The sequence below is a fragment of the Neoarius graeffei genome, chromosome 12 (assembly GCF_027579695.1).
Source record: "Neoarius graeffei isolate fNeoGra1 chromosome 12, fNeoGra1.pri, whole genome shotgun sequence".
NCBI classification, from domain to species: domain Eukaryota; kingdom Metazoa; phylum Chordata; class Actinopteri; order Siluriformes; family Ariidae; genus Neoarius; species Neoarius graeffei.
This window is the reverse complement of record NC_083580.1, coordinates 27,850,189-27,876,897: the sequence shown is the minus strand read 5'-3', so window position 1 is coordinate 27,876,897 and position 26,709 is coordinate 27,850,189. Positions and strand designations below refer to the sequence as shown.

Below are 26,709 nucleotides of genomic sequence, written 5' to 3'. Positions count from 1 at the left end.
GATTCCCGTTTCCCGGCGTTTCCAGGCGGTTTAATGTAAACGGACAGTGCATCCGCGAAGAAAACGAGACAGATACGGTCTAATGTAAACTTGGCCTAAGGCTACATCCACACAACAACGGCAACGAGATTTTTAAAAAAAATATCACGTCCACATGGGCAACGGATCAGTAAAATATCAGGTACATATGGCAACGCAACGCTTGCTGAAAACGATGCAATACACATGCCACACCTCTAGGGGCGCTGTAAGACGGTCCCATCGGAGACACCAGAATAATAGAAGTAAGGAAGCATGCGCATAAACTATTATGTGCGAGACTTCATATTAGCCACAGTCAGAAAAATCTGTTCGTAAAATTACGTTATAATGACCAAATACAATGAAAAGTATTTTTCCAGTCTCACCTGTGAAAGGTAATCCCATGTGATCTCGTTTGGACGGCAAACCTGTTGGTACAGTTAAACGCAGCACATGAATGAGGCATCTTTATTCTCCGCTTTGCCCCATCCAATATGGCGGCGAGGATGACGTATGATTCTACGCGGAAGGTGGCGTCTTTAATGGTCCGGAATAAATTGAATGCTACACGTTGATGGATTAATTTGTTCTTCTACGCCCTTTTTGAGGAATGTATTGTAGGACTTAAACCAACATCTGAAGAGGTGAGATCGCTCCTTTTTTTTTCCCTATTTTTGCTGGCGGGATTGACTCTGCCCTAAGGGCTATTCTCTCTCTCTCTCTCTCTCTCTCTTTCTCTCTCTCTCTCTCACACACTGCACCATTACGCAATAAATATTCACAGTGAAAATATTTTGTAAGCGCGTTTCATGAACCAAGTTATAGGATTTGTTGACAACTCGCATCGAGTTCGTTACACTTCTACCCGGCGTGAAGCACATGTGGTTGTGACGTCATCGTAAACAAATCCGTTCTACTCATCCAGACGACTTCGCAACGGCGCCGTTGCCAGATCTTTCCAATCTGGAACCCGTTCTCAAAAGATTTCGTTTTGGGGCACCCAAAACGCCGGTGCCGTGTGGACGCCAGGCCGAAACGATAAACAATTTTATCAGATTCACCTGAATCCGTTGCCGTGTGGACAGGGCCTAAGATATGGACCAAGTACAAACAGCATGGGAAGGTTTTTAAAGCCAAGCATACTGGTAGACCAAGGAAGACATCAAAGCGTCAAGACAAAAAACTTAAGGCCATATGTCTTGAAAACCGAAAAAGTACAACAAAACAAATGAAGCATAAATGGGAGGAAGCTGGAGTCAATGTACAAGTATGTGACCGAACCGTGAGAAATTGCCTAAAGGAAATGGGATTTTTATATAGGAAAGCTAAAAGAAAACCATCATTGACACCTAAACAGAAAAGAACAAGACTACAATGGGCTAAGGAGAAGCAATCATGGACTGTGGATGACTGGATGAAAGTTATCTTCAGTGATGAATCACGAATCTGCATTGGACAAGGTGATGATGCTGGAACTTTTGTTTGGTGCCGTTCCAGTGAGATTTATGAAGAGAACTGCCTGAAGAAAACATCCAAATTTCCACAATCCTTGATGATATGGGGCTGCATGTCAGGCAAAGGCACTGGGGAGATGGCTGTGGTTACTTCTTCAATAAATGCACAGGTTTACATTGACATTTTGGACAGTTTTCTTATCCCTTCAATTGAAAAGATGTTTGGGGATGATGAAATAATTTTCCAAGATGACAATGCATCATGCCATAGAGCAAAAACTGTGAAAGCATTCCTTGGTGAAAGACACATCCAGTCAATGTCATGGCCTGCAAATAGTCCAGATCTCAACCCAATAGAAAACTTGTGGTGGAAATTGAAAAAAATGGTCCACGACAAGGCTCCGGCCTGCAAAGCTGATCTGGCAACTGCAATCAAAGAGAGTTGGCACCAGATTGATGAAGAATACTGTTTGTCACTCATCAAGTCCATGCCTAAGAGACTGCAAGCCGTTATAAAAGCCAGAGGTGGTGCAATTAAGTACTAGTGATGTGTTTTGAATGTTCTTTTGTTTGTCTGTTTTTCATGATTCCATATTTTTTTCCTCAGAATTGAGTGATTCCATATTTTTTTTCCCTGTGCTTGATCTATAAAAGTAACATTTACTGACTTCCACAATGCTTTTTCTTCATTTCTTTTAGTGTTTCTGAAGGCCAAGAAGGTGCACTTTGGAATGACTTTATTATTGTATCATGTTTGTGATCTGAGTTTGTTCTTCAGAATAAAACGTGTGAATGAGTGCTCATTCAAGACTGGTGATTCCATACTTTTTGCCAGGGGTTGTAGATGATCATGTGATGGTGGCTATAACATGCCGCAAACATTCTGTTATAACATCAGAACGGTCTAAGTATAAGACATATTGTAACTTGAATCCGGACTTATCCTCACCAGGTATAGATACCTCGTCTGACATTGCAGAGCAGGAGTGAATAGCAACCACTAGGTTATGCCTTTCAGCTCACAGTCTTGCTGTAGAGACTGGTTGATGGCCTAGAATTCCACACGATAAATGATTGCCCTTGTGGTGTAGTTCAAACTAATAAGGCCCTGTTTACATTATTTTGAATCAGCGGATCATCAGATTAACGTTTTTAAAACGATTCGCGTACACACACAAAATTTCTGTGCCCGCAACAAAACCGTTCCCCGTGCACACAGCAACGCCAATACACGGATACGCTAATCACATGACTAATTAGACGGCACGTCACATGATCCCAGTGCATATCGGGCATGCGCAAGTCACTCACCACTTGCAAGTGGAAGGATGTCGTTGTAAAAAATGAAGTATGCCAGTCTGTTATCGGCGGTACTGGTACTACAATGACACCTTTTTTACACCGTGTATGGCCTTCGTGTTTATGCTAGAAGGATCTAACAGTGTTCGGTACACTCTTCACCTCGCAGAACGGCCGTTTTTTGCGATTACAACAAGACTATTTAGTGCTACGGTAACCAACACACTTCCTGTATTGCTCATTCACTTAATGACTTCCTCAACACACTTCCTGTATTGCTCATTCACATGACCAACGTGGCATGACCAACGCCAGCGAATCAGGAAGGTGGATGTCACAGTGACATTGTCCAGTGACGACATCAGCTAGAGTTCAGCACTGCATATCCTCGTTCCTCAATGTTTACACAGCACCGGATCAGATACATACTGGGTTGAATACGTGGGCCCTGGCAGATTCAAACTGTTCCGCCTGTGGAGTCATTTTCCGGCGTTTTAATATGCACGGACAGTGCATCTGCAACGAAAACGATATGGATACGGTCTAATGTAAACACAACCTAAAGAACATATTCTTTGTAAATACCTATTGACTACACATATCAGATCAGAGAATTCAGATATTAACTTTTCGAACATTCATGATTTTTAAAAAAAATTCTGATAAAGTAAGAGTGTGTAAAGTATGTGCGAAGTCCATGAAAAGGTATTAGTAGGCTTCCTCGTGATCCCAACATTTTCTTTTGAGTAGTAGGGCCTAAGGTTATATCTTGCAGTCTACCCTTAAGTCCTATGAAATTCTACTGTTGTAGGTTCATATTTGTAGCCCTTGAGATGCTTTTGTTATTTTATTTGTGTTTATTTCCTCATCTTGGCTTGATTAGTTTCTTTTTTTGGTAAAAGCTGTATTATTCATGTTTTTTCTGCCCTGCTCGCTGTACATATATTGGATATTATAGCAATAAACTAATCTAATTTAAATCTAGTCTAGTGTGTATCTATGGCAACAGCATTTTCAAATTACTGTGACTATGGTACTAACTTACTAGCGAATGTAACTATTACAGGATAATGCTGCAGCCTTCAGCAATAAGCTTTTCTGATACTTGGCTGTCAAAATATCTGAACAAATGACATTAATTAACTGCTTTTTAAAGAGCACACATGGATGGCATACATGTTTGCTCTGAACAATGATATAAATACAGTGTTAGATTTTCTTATGCTCCCAATGCAAATCAGAGTCTTGTTGTTGATGCTAAAGGTCTGGTGGTTTCCAATTGCCCACTTCTGATTGTATTCTACAGCTGATAGCTGTTGCCAGAGGTGTGAAACTTTCTTTGTAACTATGATAATAAGGCCATCAGGTTCAACAGTGCACTTATTCTGAATCATGTTTGGTCAGATGTTACAATAATTTCTTACATCAGCCTTGATAGAAAGTAACAACCTTTAAAAACGAGTGTGTAAGATCTGAAGGTATTTAACATGTACTTGCTGCCAAAACTTTGTTTTAGAAATTGTTCTCAGGGACATTCTACAAATACCTTTTCAGTGTTTGTGTCTTGTTTGTTTGATGATATACCAGTGAGGGTTTAAAGAAGTGCACAGATCATAAAGCTGTTCAAGCATGCACAGTACAAATCAGGCAGTACCAGCACTAATTGATCTATGACTTGGTGTTGAAAAAAATATGTAAATCTGTTCCTGAAAGATTCTTGAAAAAAAAAATCAGGCCTTTATTATAAAAGGTGAAGAATATTTTTAAATTGTTGGATACAAAAGGATCTCTATGGCTAAACTATGGTAAGGATGTTTCTAACTGAGGCATCAGTGTCTTTCATTTCTATACTCTATTTTGATTTCTAAACACTATTTTTAAAATTAATTCAATCAAGAAATTCCTGCACAGGAATGTCCTGTTTTTCAAAGTTCCTAATATATTTTTTTAACATTGCGGTGGCCTCACATTGCTGCTTTCATTATAATTTTAATTTGCCCTAATTGCTATTAATGTTAGTCTTAATGATTCAGTTTTTATACCCAATACCTAGAGTCATGGAAAACTGCCTTCAAACACAACTTTACCTCACAGAAATACTAGTGCATCTCAAAAAATTAGAATACCATGAAAAAGTTCCTTTTTTCATAATTTAATTCAAAAAGGTAAACTTTCATATATTCTATATTCATTACATGTAAAGTGAAATATTTAAAGCCTTTTTTGTTTTAATTTTGATGATTATGGCTTATAGCTCATGAAAATCAGAAATCCAGTATCTCAAATAGAATATTCCCTAAGATCAGTCAAAAAAAGGATTTACAATACAGAAATGTCCAACTTCTGAAAAGTATATTCATTTATACACTCAATACTTGGTTGGGGCTCCTTTACCATGAATTACTGTATCAATGCGGTGTGGCATGGAGGTGATCAGTCTGTGGCACTGCTGAGGTGTTATTGAAGCCCAGGTTGCTTTGATAGTGGCCTTCAGCGTATCTGTATTTTTGGATCGGGTGTTTCTCATCTTCCTCTTGACAATACCCCATAGATTCTCTATGGGGTTCAGGTCAGGCAAGTTGGCTGGCCAATCAAACACAGTAATATCATGGTCAGCAAACCATTTGGTAGTAGTTTTGGCACTGTGGGTAGGTGCTAAGTCCTGCTGGAAAAGGAAATCAGCATCTCCAAAAAGCTCGTCAGCAGATGGAAGCATGAAGTGCTCTAAAATCTCCTGGTAGATGGCTGTGTTGACTTTGGACTTGATAAAATACAGTGGACCAACACCAGCAGATGACATGGCACCCCAAATCATCACAGACTGTGGAAACTTCACACTGGGCTTCAAACACCTTGGATTCCGTGCCTCTCCACTCTTCCTCCAGACTTTAGAACCGTGATTTCCAAATTAAATGCAAAATGTACTTTCATCTGAAAAGAGGACTTTGGACCACTGAGCAACAGTCCATTTCTTTCTCTCCTTAGCCCAGATAAGACACTTCTGACATTGTCTCTGGCTCAGGAGTAGCTTGATATTAGGAATGCGAAAGTTGTATCCCCTTTCTTGAAGATGTCTGTTTGTGATGGGTCTTGATACACTGACACCAGCCTCAGTCCACTCCTTGTGAAGCTCTCCCAAGTTCTTGAATCAACTTTTCTTGACAATCCTCTCAAGACTGCGGCCATCCCTGTTGCTTGTGCACCTTTTCCAGCCACCCTTTTCAGCAATGACCTTTTGTGGCTTACCCTCCTTGTGGAGGGCATCAGTGATCATGTTCTGGACAACAGTCAAGTCAGCAGTCTTCCCCATGATTGTGGTTGTGTCTACTGAACTAGACCGAGCGATACACTGTGTTCATACTGTTTTACTCAAAATCGAAATGAAATATTCTAATATTTTGAGATGTTTTTTTTTATGTTTTTGTACTGTATGCCATACTGATTAAAATTAAAATAGAAAAATGCTTGAAACATTTTAGTTTATGTGTAATGAGTCTATAATATATCACACTTTCACTTTCTCAAATAACTGATGGAAAATATTGAACTTTTTCACAATATTCTAATTTTTTGCGATGCACTAGTATATTCTTTGGAATAACTAGCATTTGCTATAAAGGAATAGGTCTATGTACGTCTAAGTCATGGATAAAGGAATCATTTTTATACTGGATTTGCTCAAAGACAGTGGAAAACATTACCCTTTTCAGGACCTGGCCTACAAAACAGGTGCCGTTCTGTTCTGTAAAGATTACTTGAAAGTTAGTAAGAGCAAAATAAACTTTTCATCTTCTTCATTTGGTTAAGTCTCCTTTATACAGCTCTATGTGTACAATTCCATATTAAATAATTGGTGAATGTAATTATACTAATACCCATATTACAAATATTTTAATATTTTAACTGCAGACATTGGTATTCCTCCAAAGACCCTGGTTACACGTGGTTTTAAAATGTGTCTCAGATTACAAGTGGACAGCACTGAACAGGTGTAAATAACCTCCAAGATACATTCACTCAAATCATGTGCCAACGTTGTGTGGGACGCATTTGATCATGTCTTTTGTAGTGTAAATGATAAAGCATCCTGATGATCCCAATAAGAATGTAACAGAAAAATATATCATTAATGCAGGATGTGGTGGTTGTTTTGGTGACAGTACACCAATGCTTAAACAAATGGAGAGGAGTACTGATGTACATGGTTGGACTGCAAGAAAATAATGATGGTATGTTGCAGGTTGGTGGCATGGTGGTGTAGTGGTTAGCAAACACCTTCTTCCATAACAAGACATGCCATAAGGCGTCCTGGAGACACCCCTAGTCAAAACATTATCACCAGCTGGACCTGGTCATTGTCATGCCTCTTTGATCAACATCGCCAACACCAGAGCCTATCACAGCACTGACTGCGATACCAACCACTCTCTCATCATCTCGAGAGTGAAGCTCAGGCTCAAGAAGCTTTACTGCTTCAAACAAAAAGGTCAGCCGAGAATTAACATCAGCAAGATGGCGTACGCCAAGAAGAACCAAGAGTTTGTGGAACTGCTGTGTCAGACTCTCCCCAAGACATCAGCTGGCAGTGCAGAAGAAACCTGGGCCTCCCTTTGCAGTACCATCGACAGTGCTGCCATAACAACGTACGGCAAGAAGGATCGGAAGAACACTGACTGGTTCGAGGCAAACATCGCAGAGATAGAGCCTGTAATCGAGTCCAAGCGGACTTCTTTGATCGATTACAAATGCAACCTCAGCCAGAAAAACCTGCAGGCACTAAGATTTGCCCGCAATAAGGCCCAGCAGACCGCACGCCAGTGTGCCAACGGTTACTGGCAGCACCTATGTTCCTCCATCCAGATTGCCTCTGACACTGGCAATGTCCAAGGCATGTATGAGGGAATCAAACAAGCCATGGGTGTACCCATAAAGAAGAGCCCCCGCTGAAGACCAAGACTGGGGAAGTCATCATGGACCAGGAAAAGCAGATGGGGAGATGGGTTGAACACTACCTGGAGCTCTACTCCAGAGAAAACTCTGTCTCCCAGAAAGCCCTGGATGCCATAGAAGACTTGCTGATCTTAGAGGAGCTGGATGCAGAACCCACGGTTGAAGAACTGAGAAAGGCCATCAATGCTCTCAGCAGCGGCAAAGCACCAGGTGAGGACGCCATCCCCCCTGAAGTCATCAAGAGCGGGAAGCCAGTGCTGCTGAAGCCACTCCATGAGCTTCTGTGTCAGTGCTGGAGGGAGGGCAAGGTACCCCAAGACATGCGCGATGCCAAGATCGTCACCCTGTATAAAAACAAAGGTGATCGTAGCGACTGCAACAATTACTGTGGCATCTCGCTGTTGATCATTGTGGGAAAGGTTTTTGCCCAAGTGGTACTGGCCCGACTGCAAACTCTGGCTGAACGCATCTATCCTGAATCCCAGAGTGGATTCAGGGCAGAGATATCAACCGTGGACATGATCTTTGCTGTCCGCCAGCTACAGGAGAAGTGCCGTGAGCAGCAGATGTCCTTGTACTTGGCCTTCATAGACCTCACCAAGGCCTTCGACCTGGTGGGCAGACGCAGCCTCTTCCAGCTGCTAGGCAAGATTGGCTGCCCCCCAAAACTGCTCAGCATCATAACATCATTCCACGAAGGCATGAAAGGCACAGTCTCCTTCAATGGATCAACCTCTGAGCCTTTTGAGATTCACAGCGGAGTGAAGCAGGGCTGTGTCCTTGCTCCAACTCTGTTCGGCATCTTCTTCTCCCTGCTGCTGGCATATGCATTCAGCGACTCAGAGGACGGAGTCCATCTACACACAAGAAGTGATGGAAAGCTGTTCAACCTAGCCCACCTGAAAGCCAAGACCAAAGTCCGACACGTCCTGATCAAGGAACTTCTTTTTGCTGATGTAGTGCTGACCTCCCACACACAGGAACAGCCTCAGAGACTGATCGATCGCTTTGCGAAGGCCTGTCATGAGTTTGGGCTGACCATCAGCATCAAGAAGACAAAGGTGATGGGTCAAGACACCAACAACCCTCCAGTCATTAACATCGGTGATGGGAAGCTTGACACCACTGACAGTTTCACCTACCTGGGCTCGACCATCTCCAGCAACCTCTCTCTGGATGCGGAAATCGACAAACGTATCGCCAAGGCCGCTGCTGTGTTGTTCAAGCTGAGCAAACAGGTGTGGAACAACAAGCGCCTCACAGAGAACACCAAGCTCAAAGTGTACCAGGCATGTGTCCTGAGCACCCTGCTCTATAGCAGTGAATCATGGACAACATATGCCAGGCAGGAGAACCGGCTCAAGAGCTTCCACCTTCAATGTCTTAGGTGAATCCTCGACATCTCCTGGCAGGACCAAGTTCCCAACACTGAGGTCCTGGACAGAGCAGGTCTCCTTAGCATGCACCTCATGCTGAGCCAGAGGCATCTTCGATGGCTTGGCCACGTCCATCGAATGGAGGATGGCCGCATCCCAAAAGACATTCTCTATGGCACTTTGGCTGAGGGATCCCGCCCTGCTGGCAGACCGCAGCTCAGGTACAAGGATGTGTGTAAGCGCGACCTGGTATCAACATCCAAAGCTGGGAGTCCCTGGCAGATGACTGAAGCTGTTGGCGGAGTGCTGTCACGAGCAGTGAAGAGTGGTGATGAAAGACGCGCCCGCCAGTTGGAGGAGAAAAGAGCGACAAGGAAACAGAGACGACAAAGCCAACAGCAACCTACAGACTTCATCTGCAACAAGTGCGGCAAGGACTGCCACGCCAGAATAGGGCTCCTCAGCCACTCCAGATGCTGCTTACAAACCAGAAATTGACTTTCCATGGCACTATCCATGGTCTCTCGAGACCAAAGGCTGCCTAAGGAAGGTGGCATGGTGGTGTAGTGGTTAGCACTGTTGCCTCACAACAAGAAGGTTCTGGATTCGAGTCCAGCAGCCGACAGGGCCTTTCTGTGTGGAGTTTGCATGTTCTTTCTGTGTCTGCGTGGGTTTCCTCCAGGTGCTCCAGTTTCCCCCAAAGACATGCAGGTTAGGCTAATTAGAGGCTCTAAATTGAATGTAGGTGTGAAGCTGTGACAGGCCTGGCAAGCTGGCAGTAGATTAAGTGTGTGTGTGTGTGTGTGTGTGTGTGTGTGTGTGTGTGTGTGTGTGTGCGCGCATTCTCAATAGACACAGACAGCCTTGTAAGAGGCTGGCAACTGACAGGCCAATTGACCTATAGGGCATCAACAATTAAACAAAAGGAGGGGAGGGTGGCGTAGTGGTTAGCATTGTTGCCTCACAGCAAGAAGGTTCTGAGTTTGAGCCCAGCGGCTGGTGGGGGACTGTCTGTGTGGAGTTTGCATGTTCTCCCTGTGTCTGTGTGGGTTTCCTCTGGTTGCTCTGGTTTCCCCCACAGTTCAAAAACATGCAGTTAGGTTAACATGAGGTGGCCTTGGGCTGAAGTCCCCTTGAGCAAGGTACCTAACCCCTGACTGCTTCCCAAGTGCTGTAATATGGCTGTCCACTGCTCTGGGTGTGTGTGCGCATGTGTTCACTGCTTCAGATAGGTTAAATGCAGAGGATGAATCTCACTGTGCTTGAAGTGTGCATGTAACAAATAAAGGTTTCTCTTTCTCTTATGAGGATAAAAAAAATGTTGCAGGTTGTGGCATCGGGGGGATCGGTCTGTGAATGGAGGGCGGACTCAGGGAAGGTAAGTGGTGGAATCATTGCACCTGATGGGAATTAACCTGTGTTTGTGTGTCTTCCCAAGTGACCGCGCCCTTTAAAAGGAGAGGAGAGCAGAGAAAAGGAGCTCTCCCCAACCAGAACACTCGTGTGTGTGTGTGTGTGTGTGTGGGGCTGGGAACTGGAAAAAGGCTGAAAAGCTAAAAATAAATCGTTTTGTTGAAAACTCAGTTCTGGCCTGCCGTCAGAACGGCCGCCATATGGTCCTCTGCCAGCTCGATGGCCTGATCCAGCGACACCGGGCGATGGCACTGGACCCACTCCGTGGTTCCTTCCGGAAGTCGGGTGACAAATTGCACCAGCGCCACCAGATCGATGATTCCCTCGGCGTCGCGGTTGTCAGCCCTCAGCCACTGCCGGCAGGCGTCCCGGAGTTGCTGGCCAAACGCAAACGGCTGGCCAACCTCCTCAAGGCACAGCGCGCGGAAGCGCTGCCGCTGCTGCTCCGGGGTGCGACCCACATGCTGGAGGACGGCCCTGCGGAGGTCCGCGTAGACCAGCCAGCTGTCGGCAGGGAGCTGTAGTGTGGCCAGCTGCGCCTCGCCCGTTAGCAGGGGGAGGAGGTGCGCCGCGCGCTGTTCCACCAGCCAACCCCATGCCTCGGCTGCCTGCTCGAAAAGAGCAAGGAAGGCTTCGGGGTCGTCCTGCAGACCCATCTTCGTTAGGGTGAGGTGGGGAGGGTCCGCGGCGGTGGTGATTGGGGCCCCCGCCGATGCGAGCAGGTGCCGGAACGCCTGGCAATCTTCCTGTTGCGCCAGCACCAGGGCTTCAAAGCGTTGTTCTTGCTCCTTCCGGAGGGCGATCAGTGCCTGGTGCTGGCTCTGTTGGGCCGTGGCGAGGGCATGGACCAGGTCCTTGAAGGAGGAGGACTCCATGTGGCCGTTCCCTTCTGCACTTTCCCGGGTTTCAGCACCACTGTGGTATTGGACCAGGTGGGTGGAGCACAGAAGCACGGCAGGCCAGAACTGAGTTTTCAACAAAACGATTTATTTTTAGCTTTTCAGCCTTTTTCCAGTTCCCAGCCACGCACGCACACACACACCGAGTGTTCTGGTTGGGGAGAGCTCCCTTTCTCTGCTGTCCTCTCCTTTTAAAGGGCGCAGTCACTGGGGAAGACACACAAACACACGTTAATTCCCATCAGGTGCAAAGATTCCACCACTTACCTTTCCTGTCTCCGCCCTCCATTCACAGACCGTCGCTTGGCCATGCCCTCGCTGCCACACAGGTTTAATCATTTTAACATAACTGTGTGCAGGGCCCTTTGACCTTCTAGCTGAAGCGATGTAGGTAGTAAAGAAATCTGAACACAAGTTGTCAGTTGGACACCTTGGAGACTCATGACCGACACAGGTTTAAACAGTGATGTTTCTCGGCTGTCCAATTGTGACCCAATCACCAAAGATGCATTTTAAAACCAAGTGAACACGACTCACTGGACACATTATTTTCCTCAGATAATATAATAATATTTCTTTTAATTTTGTTTTGCTTCTTAATACACCTAAAAGTACAGTACGAGTAAAAGGTTTGGACACCCCTACTCATTCATGGATTTTTCTGTATTTTGACTATTTTCTACATTGTAGAACAATACTGAAGATATTGAAATTAAGAAATAACATATGGAAAATGTATGGAATTATGTGGTAGACAAAAAAAAGTTTAAAAAATACAATATGTTTATTTTAAATTCTTCAAAGTATTGCATTCACCTTGATTACAGTTTTGCACATTATTAGCATTATCTTAATTAAGCTTCATGAGGTAGTCAGCTGGAATGCTTTTCTATTAATAGGTGTGCCTTGCATTTCTTGCCTTCTTAATGCATGAGCCTATCAAAAAGTAGATAGTAAATAATAAAAATACAGTAAATAGCCCTATTCCACAACTGTAGTAATCTATATTATGTCAAGAGCCACAAAACTAAGGAGAAATGACATTCATCTTTACTTTAAGACATGAAGTGTCTTTTATTTAATAAAAATAAAGAAAAACATTGAATTAGGTGTGTCCAAACTTTGGACTGGTATTGTCCAACTCCAATTCCAAAAAAGTTGGGACACTATGTAAAACAAATTAAAACAGAATGTGATGATTTGCGAATCCTGGAAATCCTATACTACATTGAAAATAGTACAAAGACAACATGTCACATGTTGAAACTGAGAAATTTTATTGCTTTTTGAAAAATATATGCTCATTTTGAATTTGATGTCAGCAACACATTTAAGAAAAGTTGGGACAGGGGCAACAAAGGACTGAGAAAGTTGTGTAACGCAAAACAAACAAACAAAAAGCATTATTTTGTTAATTGCCAACAGATCAGTAACATGACTGGGTATAAAAAGAGCATTCCAGAGAGGCTGAGTCTCTCAGAAGTAAAGATGGGGAGGGGTTCACCACACTGTGAAAGACTGTGTGGACAAACAGTGCAATAGTTTAAGAACAGTATTCCTCAATATAAAATTGCAAAGAATTTGGCGATCACATCATCTATTGTACATAATATCATTAAAAGATTCGGAGAATCTGAAGAAATCGCTGTATGCAAGAGACAAGGCTGAAAACTGACATTGGATGCCTGTGATCTTCAGGCCCTCAGGCGACACTGCATTAAAAGCAGACACATGTCTGTAGTGGACATCACTGTATGGGCTCAGGAACAATTCAGAAAACTATCATCTGTGAGTTCATTACTGCATCCACAAATGCAAGTTAAAACAATATATAAACAATATCCAGAAACACCGCCACCTTCTCTGGGCCTGAGCTCTTTTACGATGGACTGAGGCAAAGTGGAAAACTGTCCCGAGGTCTGACGAATCAAAAGTAGAAATTCTTTTTAGAAATCATGGATACCATGTCCTCCAGGCTAAAGAGGAAAGGGACTATCTGGCTTCTTATCAGTGCACAGGTCAAAAGCCAGCATCTCTGATGGTATGAAGGTGCATTATTGCACATGACATGGGCAGCTTGTACATCTGGGAAGGCATCATTAATGCTGAATGATATATACACATTTCAGAGCAATATGCTGCCATCCAGATAAAATCTTTTTCAGGGAAGGCCTTCTGTCTTTCAGCAAGACAATGCCAAACCGCTTTCTGCACATATTAAAACTGCATGGCTCTGTAGTACAAGAGTCCAGGTGTTAAACTGGCCTGCCTGCAATCCAGACCTGTCTCCCATTTAAAACATTTGGCGCATTATGAAGTGTAGAATATGACAAATGAGTCCCTGAACTGTTGAGCAACTGAAACTGTATATCAGGCAAGAATGGGACAACATTTCTCTTTCAAAACTACAGCAATTGGTCTCCTCAGTTCCCAAATGTTTACAGAGTGTTGTTAAAAGTAGAGGTGATTCAACACAGTGGTAAACATGCCCCTGTCCCCACTTTTTTTGAAATGTGTTGCTGACATCAAATTCAAAATGAGCATATATTAAAAAAAAAAAAAAAATTCTGTTTCAACATTTGATATGTTGTCTTTGTACTATTTTTAAAGAAATAGAGGGTTTCCATGATTTTCAAATCGTCATATTCGGTTTTTATTTTTAGTTTACACAGCATCTCAACTTTTTATTATTACTTTATCCTTGATATTTATAACTACATTATAGTATTTATACAGCATTTCTATTCTAAGCTCTAATCCCTAAATTGTCTGGTAATAATTTTATACACTCTAACAGGAGGCAACATTTTTTATTTAACCAAATATCATGTTATGTGTTTGTCTATTAAGCACCAGGACATACATTCATGTATTTCCTGTGTATATTTAATTGGCACAGTTAACACGATATAAAGTATTCAGTTCTCTGAAATACAAACTTAACAAACAGAACACAAAAGACAATGAAAAAGTGCAAAAGAATATGGAGACATGATGAAAAAAAATTACTTGTGTAGCTGAGCAGACAAAGTATAATTTCAGAACATTTTATTATTAGTCCAAAGCTTAAAAATATATATTTTTTTCTTTTTATTATTTTCATAATTCACTCTTATTTATAGATTTCTATTTATATCTGCTAATTGGGAGCCGGTGTGGCACTCTTTACAGCACAGCCAGGTGTGTGTGTGTAAAAAATTGTACGGAAACAATGTTTTGGAACAGTGAGATGTTTTCAGGCAGCATTGATATTTTCTTGCTTCGTATTTACAGCTCATTTTATCATTATTGTAGGTCAGTTCTTGTAATGACAATGTAAAACAATAAAAACCTTTATAATGGAGCAAGAATTTTTTGACAGGAATCTGGGTTCTGTTTTATAAAGGGAAGAAAACAATTAAAAAACAACTTTTAATCAGCAGAAGATAAAATCAGCTAAATTAATAATAATAATAACTCTCCATGAGAAGGTAAGAAAGCTAAAAATCAAACAATGAAAATTAATTATGTGCCAGCATGAGTAGTCAAAGGAAATTCCTGAAACTAAACAATATTAAACTGATTCATCTTGTTCTCTACAAAACAAAAATAATGTATATAAAAAAAGTACAAATGTCTTTTCTCTTTCAAACCACTGACATAAAGCCTACGAAGGAAATCACATATACCACAGTTTAAAGCTATGGACACACAGAGGGTATGTTTTATCCATGATAATAGAGGCCTATAGTGGGCTCTGCTGATGAATTTACATGGTTTAAACCTTCACATCTTTTTGAATTCTCTTAGAACAAATGTGGTTCCTGCTAGAGCTGTGCATATATATATGCTTTTCCACTGACACAATACTGCTGCTGCTCAAGTGTTTGAACTACCATCATGTCATCAAGGTAAAGTTCAGCCAAAAAAGAAATGTTCACAATGTTCCTCTTTCCCCAAATGGCATGCAGTAATGCTACAATGTTAATGTAGGTAAAAACTGAAGGAAGTTTACAGACCACAGTTTATTATCATGAAAACTGTGTGCCTTAACTTGCCTTGAAAGACATTGCTTGATTCAGTAACACCACTTAATGAAAACATTTGCACTGATGAGCTACTCATCACTTTCAGCAAAGAGGTTCCTGTGGTCCTTACAACCTCATTCCCCGCACAAAACTGCATGTGCCAAATCTTCAAGCAAGGCATGTTCAGCCATTGTCTGTATTATCCTAATCAGTCTTTAGATTATATGATTTTATGAGTTTCATCTGTATCAGATCTGCATCTTGTGAGCATCACAGCCTGCGATTACTGACACTTACAGTGGTGCTTGAAAGTTTGTGAACCCTTTAGAATTTTCTATATTTCTGCATAAATATGACCTAAAACATCATCAGATTTTCACACAAGTCCTAACAGTAGATAAAGAGAACCCAGTTGAACAAATGAGACAAAATATTATACTTGGTCATTTATTTATTGAGGAAAATGATCCAATATTACATATCTGTGAGTGGCAAAAGTATGTGAACCTCTAGGATTAGCAGTTAATTTGAAGGTGAAATTAGAGTCAGATGTTTTCAATCAATGGGATGACAATCAGGTGTGAGTGAGCACCCTGTTTTATTTAAAGAACAGGGATCTATCAAAGTCTGATGTTCACATGTTTGTAGAAGTGTATCATGGCATGAATAAAGGAAATTTCTGAGGACCTCAGAAAAAGTGTTGTTGATGCTCATCAGGCTGGAAAAGGTTACAAAACCATCTCCAAAGAGTTTGGACTCCACCAATCCACAGTCAGACAGATTGTGTACAAATGGAGGAACTTCAAGACCATTGTTACCCTCCCCAGGAGTGGTCGACCAACAAAGATCACTCCAAGAGCAAGGCGTGTAATAGTCGGCGAGGTTACAAAGGACCCCAGGGTAACTTCTAAGCAACTGAAGGCCTCTCTCACATTGGCTAATGTTAATGTTCATGAGTCCACCATCAGGAGAACACTGAACAACAATGGTGTGCATGGCAAGGTTGCAAGGAGAAAGCCACTGCTTTCCAAAAAGAACATTGCTACTCGTCTGCAGTTTGCTAAAGATCACATAAAAATGTTTTGTGGATGGATGAGACCAAAATAGGACTTTTTGGTTTAAATGAGAAGCATTATGGTTGGAGAAAGGAAAACACTGTATTCCAGCATAAGAACCTTATCCCATATGTGAAACATGGTGGAGGTAGTATCATGGTTTGGGCCTGTTTTACTGCATCTGGGTCAGGATGACTTGCCATCATTGATGAAACAATGAATTCTGAATTATACCAGCAAATTCTAAAGGAAAATGTCAGGACATCTGTCCATGAACTGAATCTCAAAAGAAGGTGGGTCATGCAGCAAGACAACAACCCTAAGCACACAAGTCGTTCTACCAAAGAATGGTTAAAGAAGAATAAAAATGTTTTGGAATGGCCAAGTCAAAGTCCTGACTTTAAGCCAATTGAAATGTTGTGGAAGGACCTGAAGCAAGCAGTTCATGTGAGGAAACCCACCAACATCCCAGAGTTGAAGCTGTTCTGTACGGAGGAATGGGCTAAAATTCCTCCAAGCCGGTGTGCAGGACTGATCAACAGTTACCGGAAACGTTTAGCTGCAGTTATTGCTGCCCAAGGGGGTCACACCAGATACTGAAAGCAAAGGTTCACATACTTTTGCTACTCACAGATATGTAACATTGGCTCATTTTCCTCAATAAATAAATGACCAAGTATAATATTTTTGTCTCATTTGTTTAACTGGGTTCTCTTTATCTACTTTTAGGACTTATGTGAAAATCTGATGTTTTAGGTCATATTTATACAGAAATATAGAAAATTCTAAAGGGTTCACAAACTTTCAAGCACCACTGTATGCTGGTATGATTGACAATAAGTGGGATGGGATCACTTAATAATCAGTTTTCCCACAAGTACATTTTTTTCATACAGTACTTGCATATGCATGGTCATGGGAGATCATGCACAGAAATACCACTCAGACAATAATCCGAGCTCAGGATAGATTCAGGGACCCTGGAGCTGAGAGGTGACAATGCTACTCACTGCCCCATCATGCCGCTCTATAAAATGCAAAATATATTAATCATGTTAAACATAAAGTTATGTTAGATACATTTTAAGGTTATCTTCTAAATCACTTCTAACATCCAGTGCCAACTTCCATGCTTATTCCAGGCCATGCCACCTATCCGGGTCTGATGGTGTGATATCTGTGATAAAAGAACATGACTCTAGCCTCAAGATGGCTATTATTACTTCTTTCTGTCCATTCTTATATATAATAGTATGTCATAAAGTGCCTCATAAACTACACAAGTCATCATAAATACCTTAAAAAGAATTTGTCATCTGTCTGAGATGAGTGTATAAATTAATCATGATGTCTTCTTTATGCGAAACTGTAGGGCAACAGCTTCTATTTTTTGTTAGCTACATTAGCCTCATGGCACCAGTGTAAAACAAAAGAAGCAGAGATCACACACCATGCTGTTGATGTTTGGTGGAAAAGGGACATTGGAAACAAAAAATTGCCATGAACTATTCCTTTCTGAAAAATAAACTCCAATCACAAAATCTTTGTATGGTGTATCAAAGCTGAATATTTTCTCAAATCCAGAAGTTAAACTTGCAAATTAGACAAAGAAAATGATGCATCACATTTGCAATGTCAATTTAAAGGTTCAACTCTACAACAGGTACAAAAATGGAAAGTTCTGAAAAAGATTAAACAGTGAATTGAATCATTAAGCACTGGCTCTGGTAAGTGCTCTGTGTCAGTGGAAAAGCAAAGTCTAGCCCAGATCTGGGATCAGTTATCTGTCTGTCCATATAATTATATTCATTCAGATCAAAAGGCAAAAACGATTCCTAAGCAACCACGTAACCTAAGATGACTGACCTTTGTAGACAGACTCAATAAATCCACAGGAGGAGATTGTAAAATAACATGTTAACAAAGTATGCATGGAACAATGTGACTTCACAGTGATCATTTATAGCTACTAGGGGTTGTAAGGGTATTCATTTTTCTGAGTTGAGCAGTAATTTCAGGACATTACCATTTTAGACTATTTTATCAGTACTGATTAATAACAGCAAAGACTGTCAGACTGCACTTCAATTAACTACCAGACACAGGCTACAAATTACATCTCTGCATCTTTTCTTAGGTTATGCTGTTAACATCTTAATAAGTCAGTACAATAAATGTACAAAAAAAAGCTGTTTATCATAATTACCCTATTTAAGTATGTGTAAGTTCTTAAAATACACTTGTGTGTAAATGATCATTTCTGAAACAGAGCACGCAGCATGGAAGCTCATGTCCTTCAACAGAGCCGTGTTTATAGCTCAGTCACCGGCCTTCCATGGATGGAGGATACTGTATCTACAGTAGTATCAGGAAGGTTGATAATGACCAGGGTGTTGAACAGCCATGTTTAACTAAGGCCTCAATAGCATCCGAAAACAAGTGTGCCTCTGTCTGTTGGCAGGCTCTGACAGGCTTTAAACTACTTAAGTGGGATTGGATAGTAACGCGCAACTCATGACACTGATTTCATTCTTTCATATAGAGCTGTTCATGATGCAATTCACTATTATGATTTTATTTAATCTTTATTTAGCTTTAAAGGATAACAAGAATACCTGTGTGGGAGATTTAAAAAAGCAGTTCCTTTTAACTTTCAACCATAAAAGTGATACGAAAGTAATAACATTCCATTAAAGCACAGTCTTACAGAACAGGAAAGTTGACCTGGCTTTAAAGGAACAGTCCACCGTACTTCCATAATGAAATATGCTCTTATCTGAATTGAGACGAGCTGCTCCGTACCTCTCCGAGCTTTGCGCGACCTCCCAGTCAGTCAGACGCGCTGTCACTCCTGTTAGCAATGTAGCTAGGCTCAGTATGGCCAATGGTATTTTTTGGGGCTGTAGTTAGATGCGACCAAACTCTTCCACGTTTTTCCTGTTTACATAGGTTTATATGACCAGTGACATGAAACAAGTTCAGTTACACAAATTGAAACGTAGCGATTTTCTATGCTATGGAAAGTCCGCACTATAATGACAGGCGTACTAACACCTTCTGCGCGCTTCGGCAGCGCATTGATATCTGAGCTCAGATATCAATGCGCTGCCGAAGCGCGCAGAAGGTGTTAGTACGCCTGTCATTATAGTGCGGACTTTCCATAGCATAGAAAATTGCTACGTTTCAATTTGTGTAACTGAACTTATTTCATGTCACTGGTCATATAAACCTATGTAAACAGGAAAAACGTGGAAGAGTTTGGTCGCATCTAACTACAGCCCCAAAAAATACCATTGGCCATACTGAGCCTAGCTACATTGCTAACAGGAGTGACAGCGCGTCTGACTGACTGGGAGGTCGCGCAAAGCTCGGAGAGATACAGAGCAGCTCGTCTCAATTCAGATAAGAGCATATTTCATTATGGAAGTACGGTGGACTGTTCCTTTAAAGTGTATGTAACACCTCTAAACCCCACTTTTGTCCTTGTACAAAGCAACAATCATTATGTTGATTGACCATGTGTTTTTGAACCATAGCTAATCCAAAAGCCCATAAATTGATGAAAAATCAGTAAGATTAGCCGATTTTCACGGAATCTGCCGAGACCCATCCGGAAAATCCTGAAGGGGTCCATGACATCACACATGTAACAAGGAGGCAGGTATCAGTTTTGTTCCTGTGTGCAGCAGTGGTTAGACCAGTTTTAGACCAGTCTCGATATGGAATCACGTTTTGGAGAGAATTCTGATAGTGACTGGGATTCCTATATGTCGGATGAAGGGGCAGAAGATTACCAAGGATATTCCAGGGTGAATGGTTATCTTTTTGAGCCCTCAAGATGAGAAACTGCGAGTTCACTTGGTTCACGACAGTCCCACTCACCGCCAATAGTGCACCACCAGCCAGAGAGAATTGGAAACACAGATTGGTTTGTGGATTTTTATTCTAAGCTGAACCAAATGTCCTGTTGTATCGAAATTTGAACATCCAAACACAATGCGGCACTTACCCAACATTATTTTTGTAAGATTCCTAAAACAATATCCAATCTCGGTGAGTAAACAAGCACAGAGTCAGATGAATGGAAATTACCCAGATAACCGGGGTTCCATGTGTGATGTCGCGTGAGATTAGGCCTGAGGCAAGGCTGCCTTTTTCCGGGATCCAGAAGCTGCGATTTATCGAAAGTTTTGTGCTTGATAATAAAATAACAAATGATTTATATTATTTTTCCCCATTTTATTAATTCATTTTAGTTGTTACTAATGATATATATTCATTTTAAACCACTGCAAAAAGGCATTACATACACTTTAAGAATCGGCTTTGTCTTGTCTTAAATTTTTTCAGACTAACAAAATACACTTAGCCTGATTTCTTTACTGTCTGCCTTACGTTTTTTGTTTGTTTGTTTGTTTGTTTGAATTCTACTGCCCTGACTAGTTAATATCTGCACTGCGGCGACTTGTGAATGTATTAGTTGACTAGTCTATGCAACCCCTAATACCTACACACTGGCTAATGAAGCAACACAATACAGTGCTTATTATAAAAAAAAAGAAATACAAAAGAAGTTTGTTGGTGCAACACATTGGTGCAAATGAGCCAGTATGAGATTTCCCTAAAGGGCCTGATTATAAAGTCACAAAGGCTCAAAATACATACAAAATATATAGCATTGGCCTATTTATCCAATCTTACAGATAGACATACACCCTCTTGTTAAAAGGAAAACGTTTGAAGGGAAACCAGTCACATATTGAACAACACTGAAAAAGGTGTGGAAAAAATGGTTAAGTGTCATACAGATCGACTGAACAAGACTACTGTTATCAGAGCTAATGTTTTATCTGTGCCCATGTGTAGTATAAGCGATCTAGCTCCTTCTCAGTAGATGTAAATAAACCCAAGGTCATGTTGAACTGAATTACAATTATGGGTGCAAGGAAGCTGCATAGCGAAGAAGCAATATTTTTACATGTAGCCTCATTCAGGGTCAGATTATTTTTTTTATCACTGATTGGTTGCATGGGCATGGTTCGGTTACTGTCTGCAGTAGAGGCACCTCAGCCCCTTGTACATCTCTTTCTTCCAACTTAATTTGTCCATCATCATCATCATCATCGTCGTTTCACACTCTCCATTTTGGTAAAGAGTGATGTTTTCCTGTATATGCAGTCACTTGTGCCAGGTGCCCTCTTCTCTCGGTTAGGAATCTGCAGTTAAAAACAGACATTGTTAGAAAGAACACAACCATCAGAATAAAATACACACTGCGTCTAGTTACTAGGCCTGTCATCTTTTGACTTGCTTTGATCTGTAATGTTGAAGACTATTACATAAAGCATTTATAGAACTCATTCATCCATTAATCTTCAGTAAATGCTTCGTCTTAGTCAATTAACTCATTGTCACTCATTGTCTGGGGCATTGTGGATCTGGAGCCTGTCCCAGTAACACTGGGAGAAGGTGAGACAATTCACTCCGGATGAGAAACCTGGGGGCGGCACGGTGGTGTAGTCGCCTCACAGCAAGAAGGTCCGCGTTCGAGCCCCATGGCCAGCGAGGGCCTTTCTGTGCAGAGTTTGCATGTTCTCCCCGTGTCCGCGTTCTCCGGGTGCTCCGGTTTCCCCCACAGTCGCAAGACATGCAGGTCTAAATTGACCGTAGGTGTGAATGTGAGTGTGAATGGTTGTCTGTGTCTATGTGTCAACCCTGTGATGACCTGGTGTCCAGGGTGTACCCCGCCTTTTGCCCATAGTCAGCTGGGATAGGCTCCAGCTTGCCTGCGACCCTGTAGAACAGGATAAAGCGGCTAGAGATGAGATGAGATGAGATGAGATGAGATGAGATGAGAGACCTGTCATTTGCAGGGCACCATGCACACACACATTCATTCATCTGGGCAATTTAGTGTCTGCCTACTGGCAGTGGGAGTAAAACTTGGGAAACTCACACAAACATTGAAAACATGCAAAACACTATGCAGACAGTAACCTGAACGAAGGAACAAACCAGGACCCTGAGAGCTTCGAGGCCACAATGCCACCCTGCCCTTTTATAGTATTCTTAAAAGGAAAATTTAAATGAACAAGCAATTGGTACTTTTTGTGCCTTCTGCTGCTTGTGTGGCCAATTGCAAGAAAAAACAGACAAAGCTCCCCTTCCTTCACACTGACCCCATCCCATCCTCTATGCTGAAACTAACTCAGCCTCATAAGTTGTCTTTTAAGGAAAAAGAGTTGAGATGAGCAGCTGTGTTTTGGCTGGAGCTGACTTCCAGCCTGGAAACATGTAAACAGAAGCCTGAATCATTGCATAGCAATAATACCAGGCAGGTTTTTGAAGGTATTTCTGAAATCATATGATTATAATAAGTCTAGACGCACTTTACAAACTACACCACTACACATTTGATATATTTTGAGATCATTTACACTCTTTCTTTTTCTTTCTTTCTCTCTCTCTCTCTCTCTCTCTCACACACAAGACGTTTCTGCTATGTTTCACACGCAGTCTCTAGTGAGTTTAGACACATATAAGGCAGTTATATGGCAAGTGTATTGTATTTTAATCTGTGTGGCTTTTAAATTTGGGCTTCTGCAGTTACAGCATCATCACTGAGTAATAGATGTTCACAGTTCCAAACTTGTTAAAAAGTCTCAGTTCATCATACCATGCAGAACTGATTTATTCCTGTGATACTTTGTTAAGTTTATGCTTCAATATCTTTCAGTTAACTGTAAACTGTGAAGCAAGATGCCTGTACTAAAAAGGCTACTTGGTGTCGTCGCCCCCACCCCCCAAAGGCACTGTCCAGCAATGGTTATTTGGTCCAGCATTTTATGAATATAAAACTCAGCTAAACATTCTTGTAAACAGCAATATAATATCATTATAATATCATCCTAAATGTTGTTCAAATACAAATACTACTTAAGAAAAAATTAGAATTAAAGCTTACAAATTATATTTATTTTTTTAAAATTAATTTTGTTACGTTTCTGCACAAGATTCTCGAGACACCTTTGATAGCCACTAAGAAGTTATTCACGTTTCTCACATTCAGTTGTACATCAAATTATTGCCAGTATATCATGGGCATTAAAATACCTTCAGTCCACACACACACACACACACACACACACACACACACACACACACACACACACACACAGAGTCTCACCCTTTGGAATGGGTTATACAGTGCCTTGCAAAAGTATTCATACCCCTTGAACTTTTTCACATTTTTCCACCTTACAACCACGAACTTAAAAGTTTTTTATTGAGATTTTATGTGATAGACCAACACAGAGTAGCACATGCGGTAATTGTGAAGTGAAACGAAAATGATAAATGGTCTTCAAAATTTTAAACAAATAAAAATCTGAAAAATGTGATGTGCATCAGTATTCAGCCCCCCTGCGTCAATACTTTGTAGAGCCACCTTTTGCTGCAATTACAGCTGCAAGTCTTTTGTGGTATGTCTCTACCAGCTTTGCACATCTAGACACTGAAATGTTTGCCCATTCTTCTTTGCAAAATAGCTCAAGCTCAGCCAGATTGGATGGAGAGCGTCTGTGAACAGCAATTTTCAAGTCTTGCCACAGATGCTCAATGGGATTTAGGTCTGGACTTTGACTGGGCCATTCTAACACATGAATATTCTTTGATCTAAACCATTCCATTGTAGCTCTGGCTGTATGTTTAGGGTCATTGTCTTGCTGGAAGGTGAATCTCCTTCCCAGTCTCAAGTCTTTTGCAGCCTCCAACAGGTTTTCTTCCAGGATTGCCCTGTATTTAGCTCCATCGATCTTCCCATCAACTCTGACCAGCTGCCCTGTCCCTGCTAAAGAAAAGCATCCCCATAGCATGATGCTGCCACCACCATGTTTCACAGTGGGGATGGTGTGTGCAGGGTGATGAGCAGTGTTAGTTTTCCGCCACACATAGCGCTTTGCATTTAGGCCAAAAAGTTCAACTTTGGTCTCATCTGACCAAAGCACCTTCTTCCACATGTTTGCTGTGTCCCCTACATGGCTTCTGGCAAACTGCAAACGGGACTTCATATGCCTGTCTTTCAACAATGGCTTTCTTCTTGCCACTGTTCCAAAAAGGCCAGATTTGTGGAGTGTACGACTTATAGTTGTCTTGTGCACAGGTTCTCCCACCTGAGCTGTGGATTTCTGCAGCTCCTCCAGAGTGATCATGGGCCTCTTGGCTGCTTCTCTGACCAGTGCTCTCCTTGCTCGCTCTGTCAGTTTACGTGGACAGCCATGTCTTGGTAGGTTTGCATTTGTGCCATACTTTTTCCATTTTTGAATGATGGATTGAACAGTGCTTTTTGAGATGTTCAGAGCTTGGGATATTTTTTTATAACCTAACCCTGCTTTAAACTTCTCCAGAACTTTTATCCTGACCTGTCTGGTGAGTTCTTTGGTCTTCATGATGCTGTTTGTTCTTCAGTGTTCTCTAACAAACCACTGAGGCCTTCACAGAACAAGTGTATTTATGCTGAGAGTAAATTACACACAGTAGGACTCTATTAACTAATTAGATGACTTCTGAAGGCAATTGATTGCACTGGATTGTATTTAGAGGTATCAGAGGACAGGGGGCTGAATACTAATGCACACCACATTTTTCAGATTTTTATTTGTTTAAAATTTTGAAGACCATTTATAATTTTCGTTTCACTTCACAATTATGTGCTACTCTGTGTTGGTCTATCGCATAAAATCTCAATAAAAAACTTTTAAGTTTGTGGTTGTAAGGTGGAAAAATGTGAAAAAGTTCAAGGGGTATGAATACTTTTGCAAGGCACTGTATGCCCTGTTCACAAGCCCTAATCCCACATATAAAGGCCTGTAAAGAAACACACAATGGGCCAGTTGTAGATCTACAGCATTTTTTATGCCATTATTGTATTTACACTTCACTTCTGTTCCAAAATTTGGGCTTTAACCCCTGCAAGTTAAAACATTTTGGGTCGCAGTAACTGAAATGTGACTGATAGGAAGTAGCACACATACTATCCTGTACATGTATACATAAGCCATTTCAAGCACAAATCTCATATAGATGGTAAAATGGTTTTCTGGAAGGCAGATTACAGATCAATGTGGAACTGACTTATTCACCATCTGATACATTTCCAGCATGAGTAAATATTTAATAATGGAGACATTTAATACATCTCACATTATATATCTAAACCAAGCAGTCAGTCTGGGGGCAGCCATGGCCTGAAGGTTAGCAAAGCAGCCTTGGGCCCAAAGGATCACCCGTTCAATTTCTAGGATCGGCAGGAAAATTGTGAGGGGAGTTGAGTGAATGAGCAGCACTTTCCCCTCCCTCTGTATCATGGCTGAAGTGCCCTTGAGCAAGGCACCTAACCCCCAACTGCTCCCTGGGCACTGTAGCATAGCTGCCCACTGCTGTGGGTATGTGTGTGCTCATTGCTCACTTGTGTGTGCATGCGTGTGTTCACTGCTTCAGATGGGTTAAATGCAGAGGAGGAATTTCACTGTGCTCATGCACATGTGACAAAAAAAGGCTTTTTCTTCTTCTATCACTGGGAAAGAGCTAACCTTTATTTTTATCTGTTGAATCTGATGAGATACAGCAGCATATGATGTCATAACTTGCCATCCAGGACATGCTGATTACTATTTTAAACATCTTTTTTTTGTGTGTAAATATTTTAAAAATAATCCATCTTGTAAAACTTCACTTGCCGTAAATAGAATGGACAATTCTAGTCCATTGTCATTACTCATACATTTCACATGAACTTCACATTTCTTCTTGATTCTCCTTTTCAATCAAGCCTTTAAGCCTTATTTCCTGTCTTATTTCCCCACTTTGCTTCCTTTTATTTTAGCCCTGATTATATAATATTGTAAATTATGACCTCATAGCTATTCCCAAACCAACAAGACTATTGAAGTGTTGGTACCTTTGGCATTGGAATCAAGAAAGACCTCGATGTAGGATGTGGGAACGTAGCCCTCTTCTTCCTCGTTCCTCCGGACACGTGTCCAACCATCTCCTTTATCCTCCTCAATCACAAACAGCACCTCTCCTTCTGCTAGCGCCAGTGTGCCCTCATTATTTCCTAAAGAGAGGAGAAAGACAGACATATAGAGAGAAAGAGGGGAAATGGAAAAAACAGACATAAACAAATATATAGAGAGAAGAGAATGAGGCAGTGAGAAAGGTAGAGAAAGAAAGAA

At 41.3% G+C, this 26,709-nt stretch overlaps 1 protein-coding gene across 17 annotated transcripts in view; it reads right to left on the bottom strand.

The window, feature by feature from the left end:
* Positions 1 to 20,399: 20,399 nt before the first annotated feature.
* Positions 20,400 to 26,709, bottom strand: part of LOC132895315 (formin-binding protein 1) — a 259,445-nt gene continuing 253,135 nt past the window's right edge. For all 17 annotated transcript variants that reach the window (XM_060935743.1, XM_060935739.1, XM_060935744.1 and 14 more), the window contains 2 exons: positions 26,433 to 26,591; positions 20,400 to 21,690 (listed from right to left, as the gene is read on the bottom strand). In XM_060935743.1, coding sequence (XP_060791726.1) covers positions 21,683 to 21,690; positions 26,433 to 26,591 — 167 coding nt within the window. In that variant the 3' untranslated portion in view covers positions 20,400 to 21,682. The remainder of the gene's footprint in view (positions 21,691 to 26,432; positions 26,592 to 26,709) is intronic.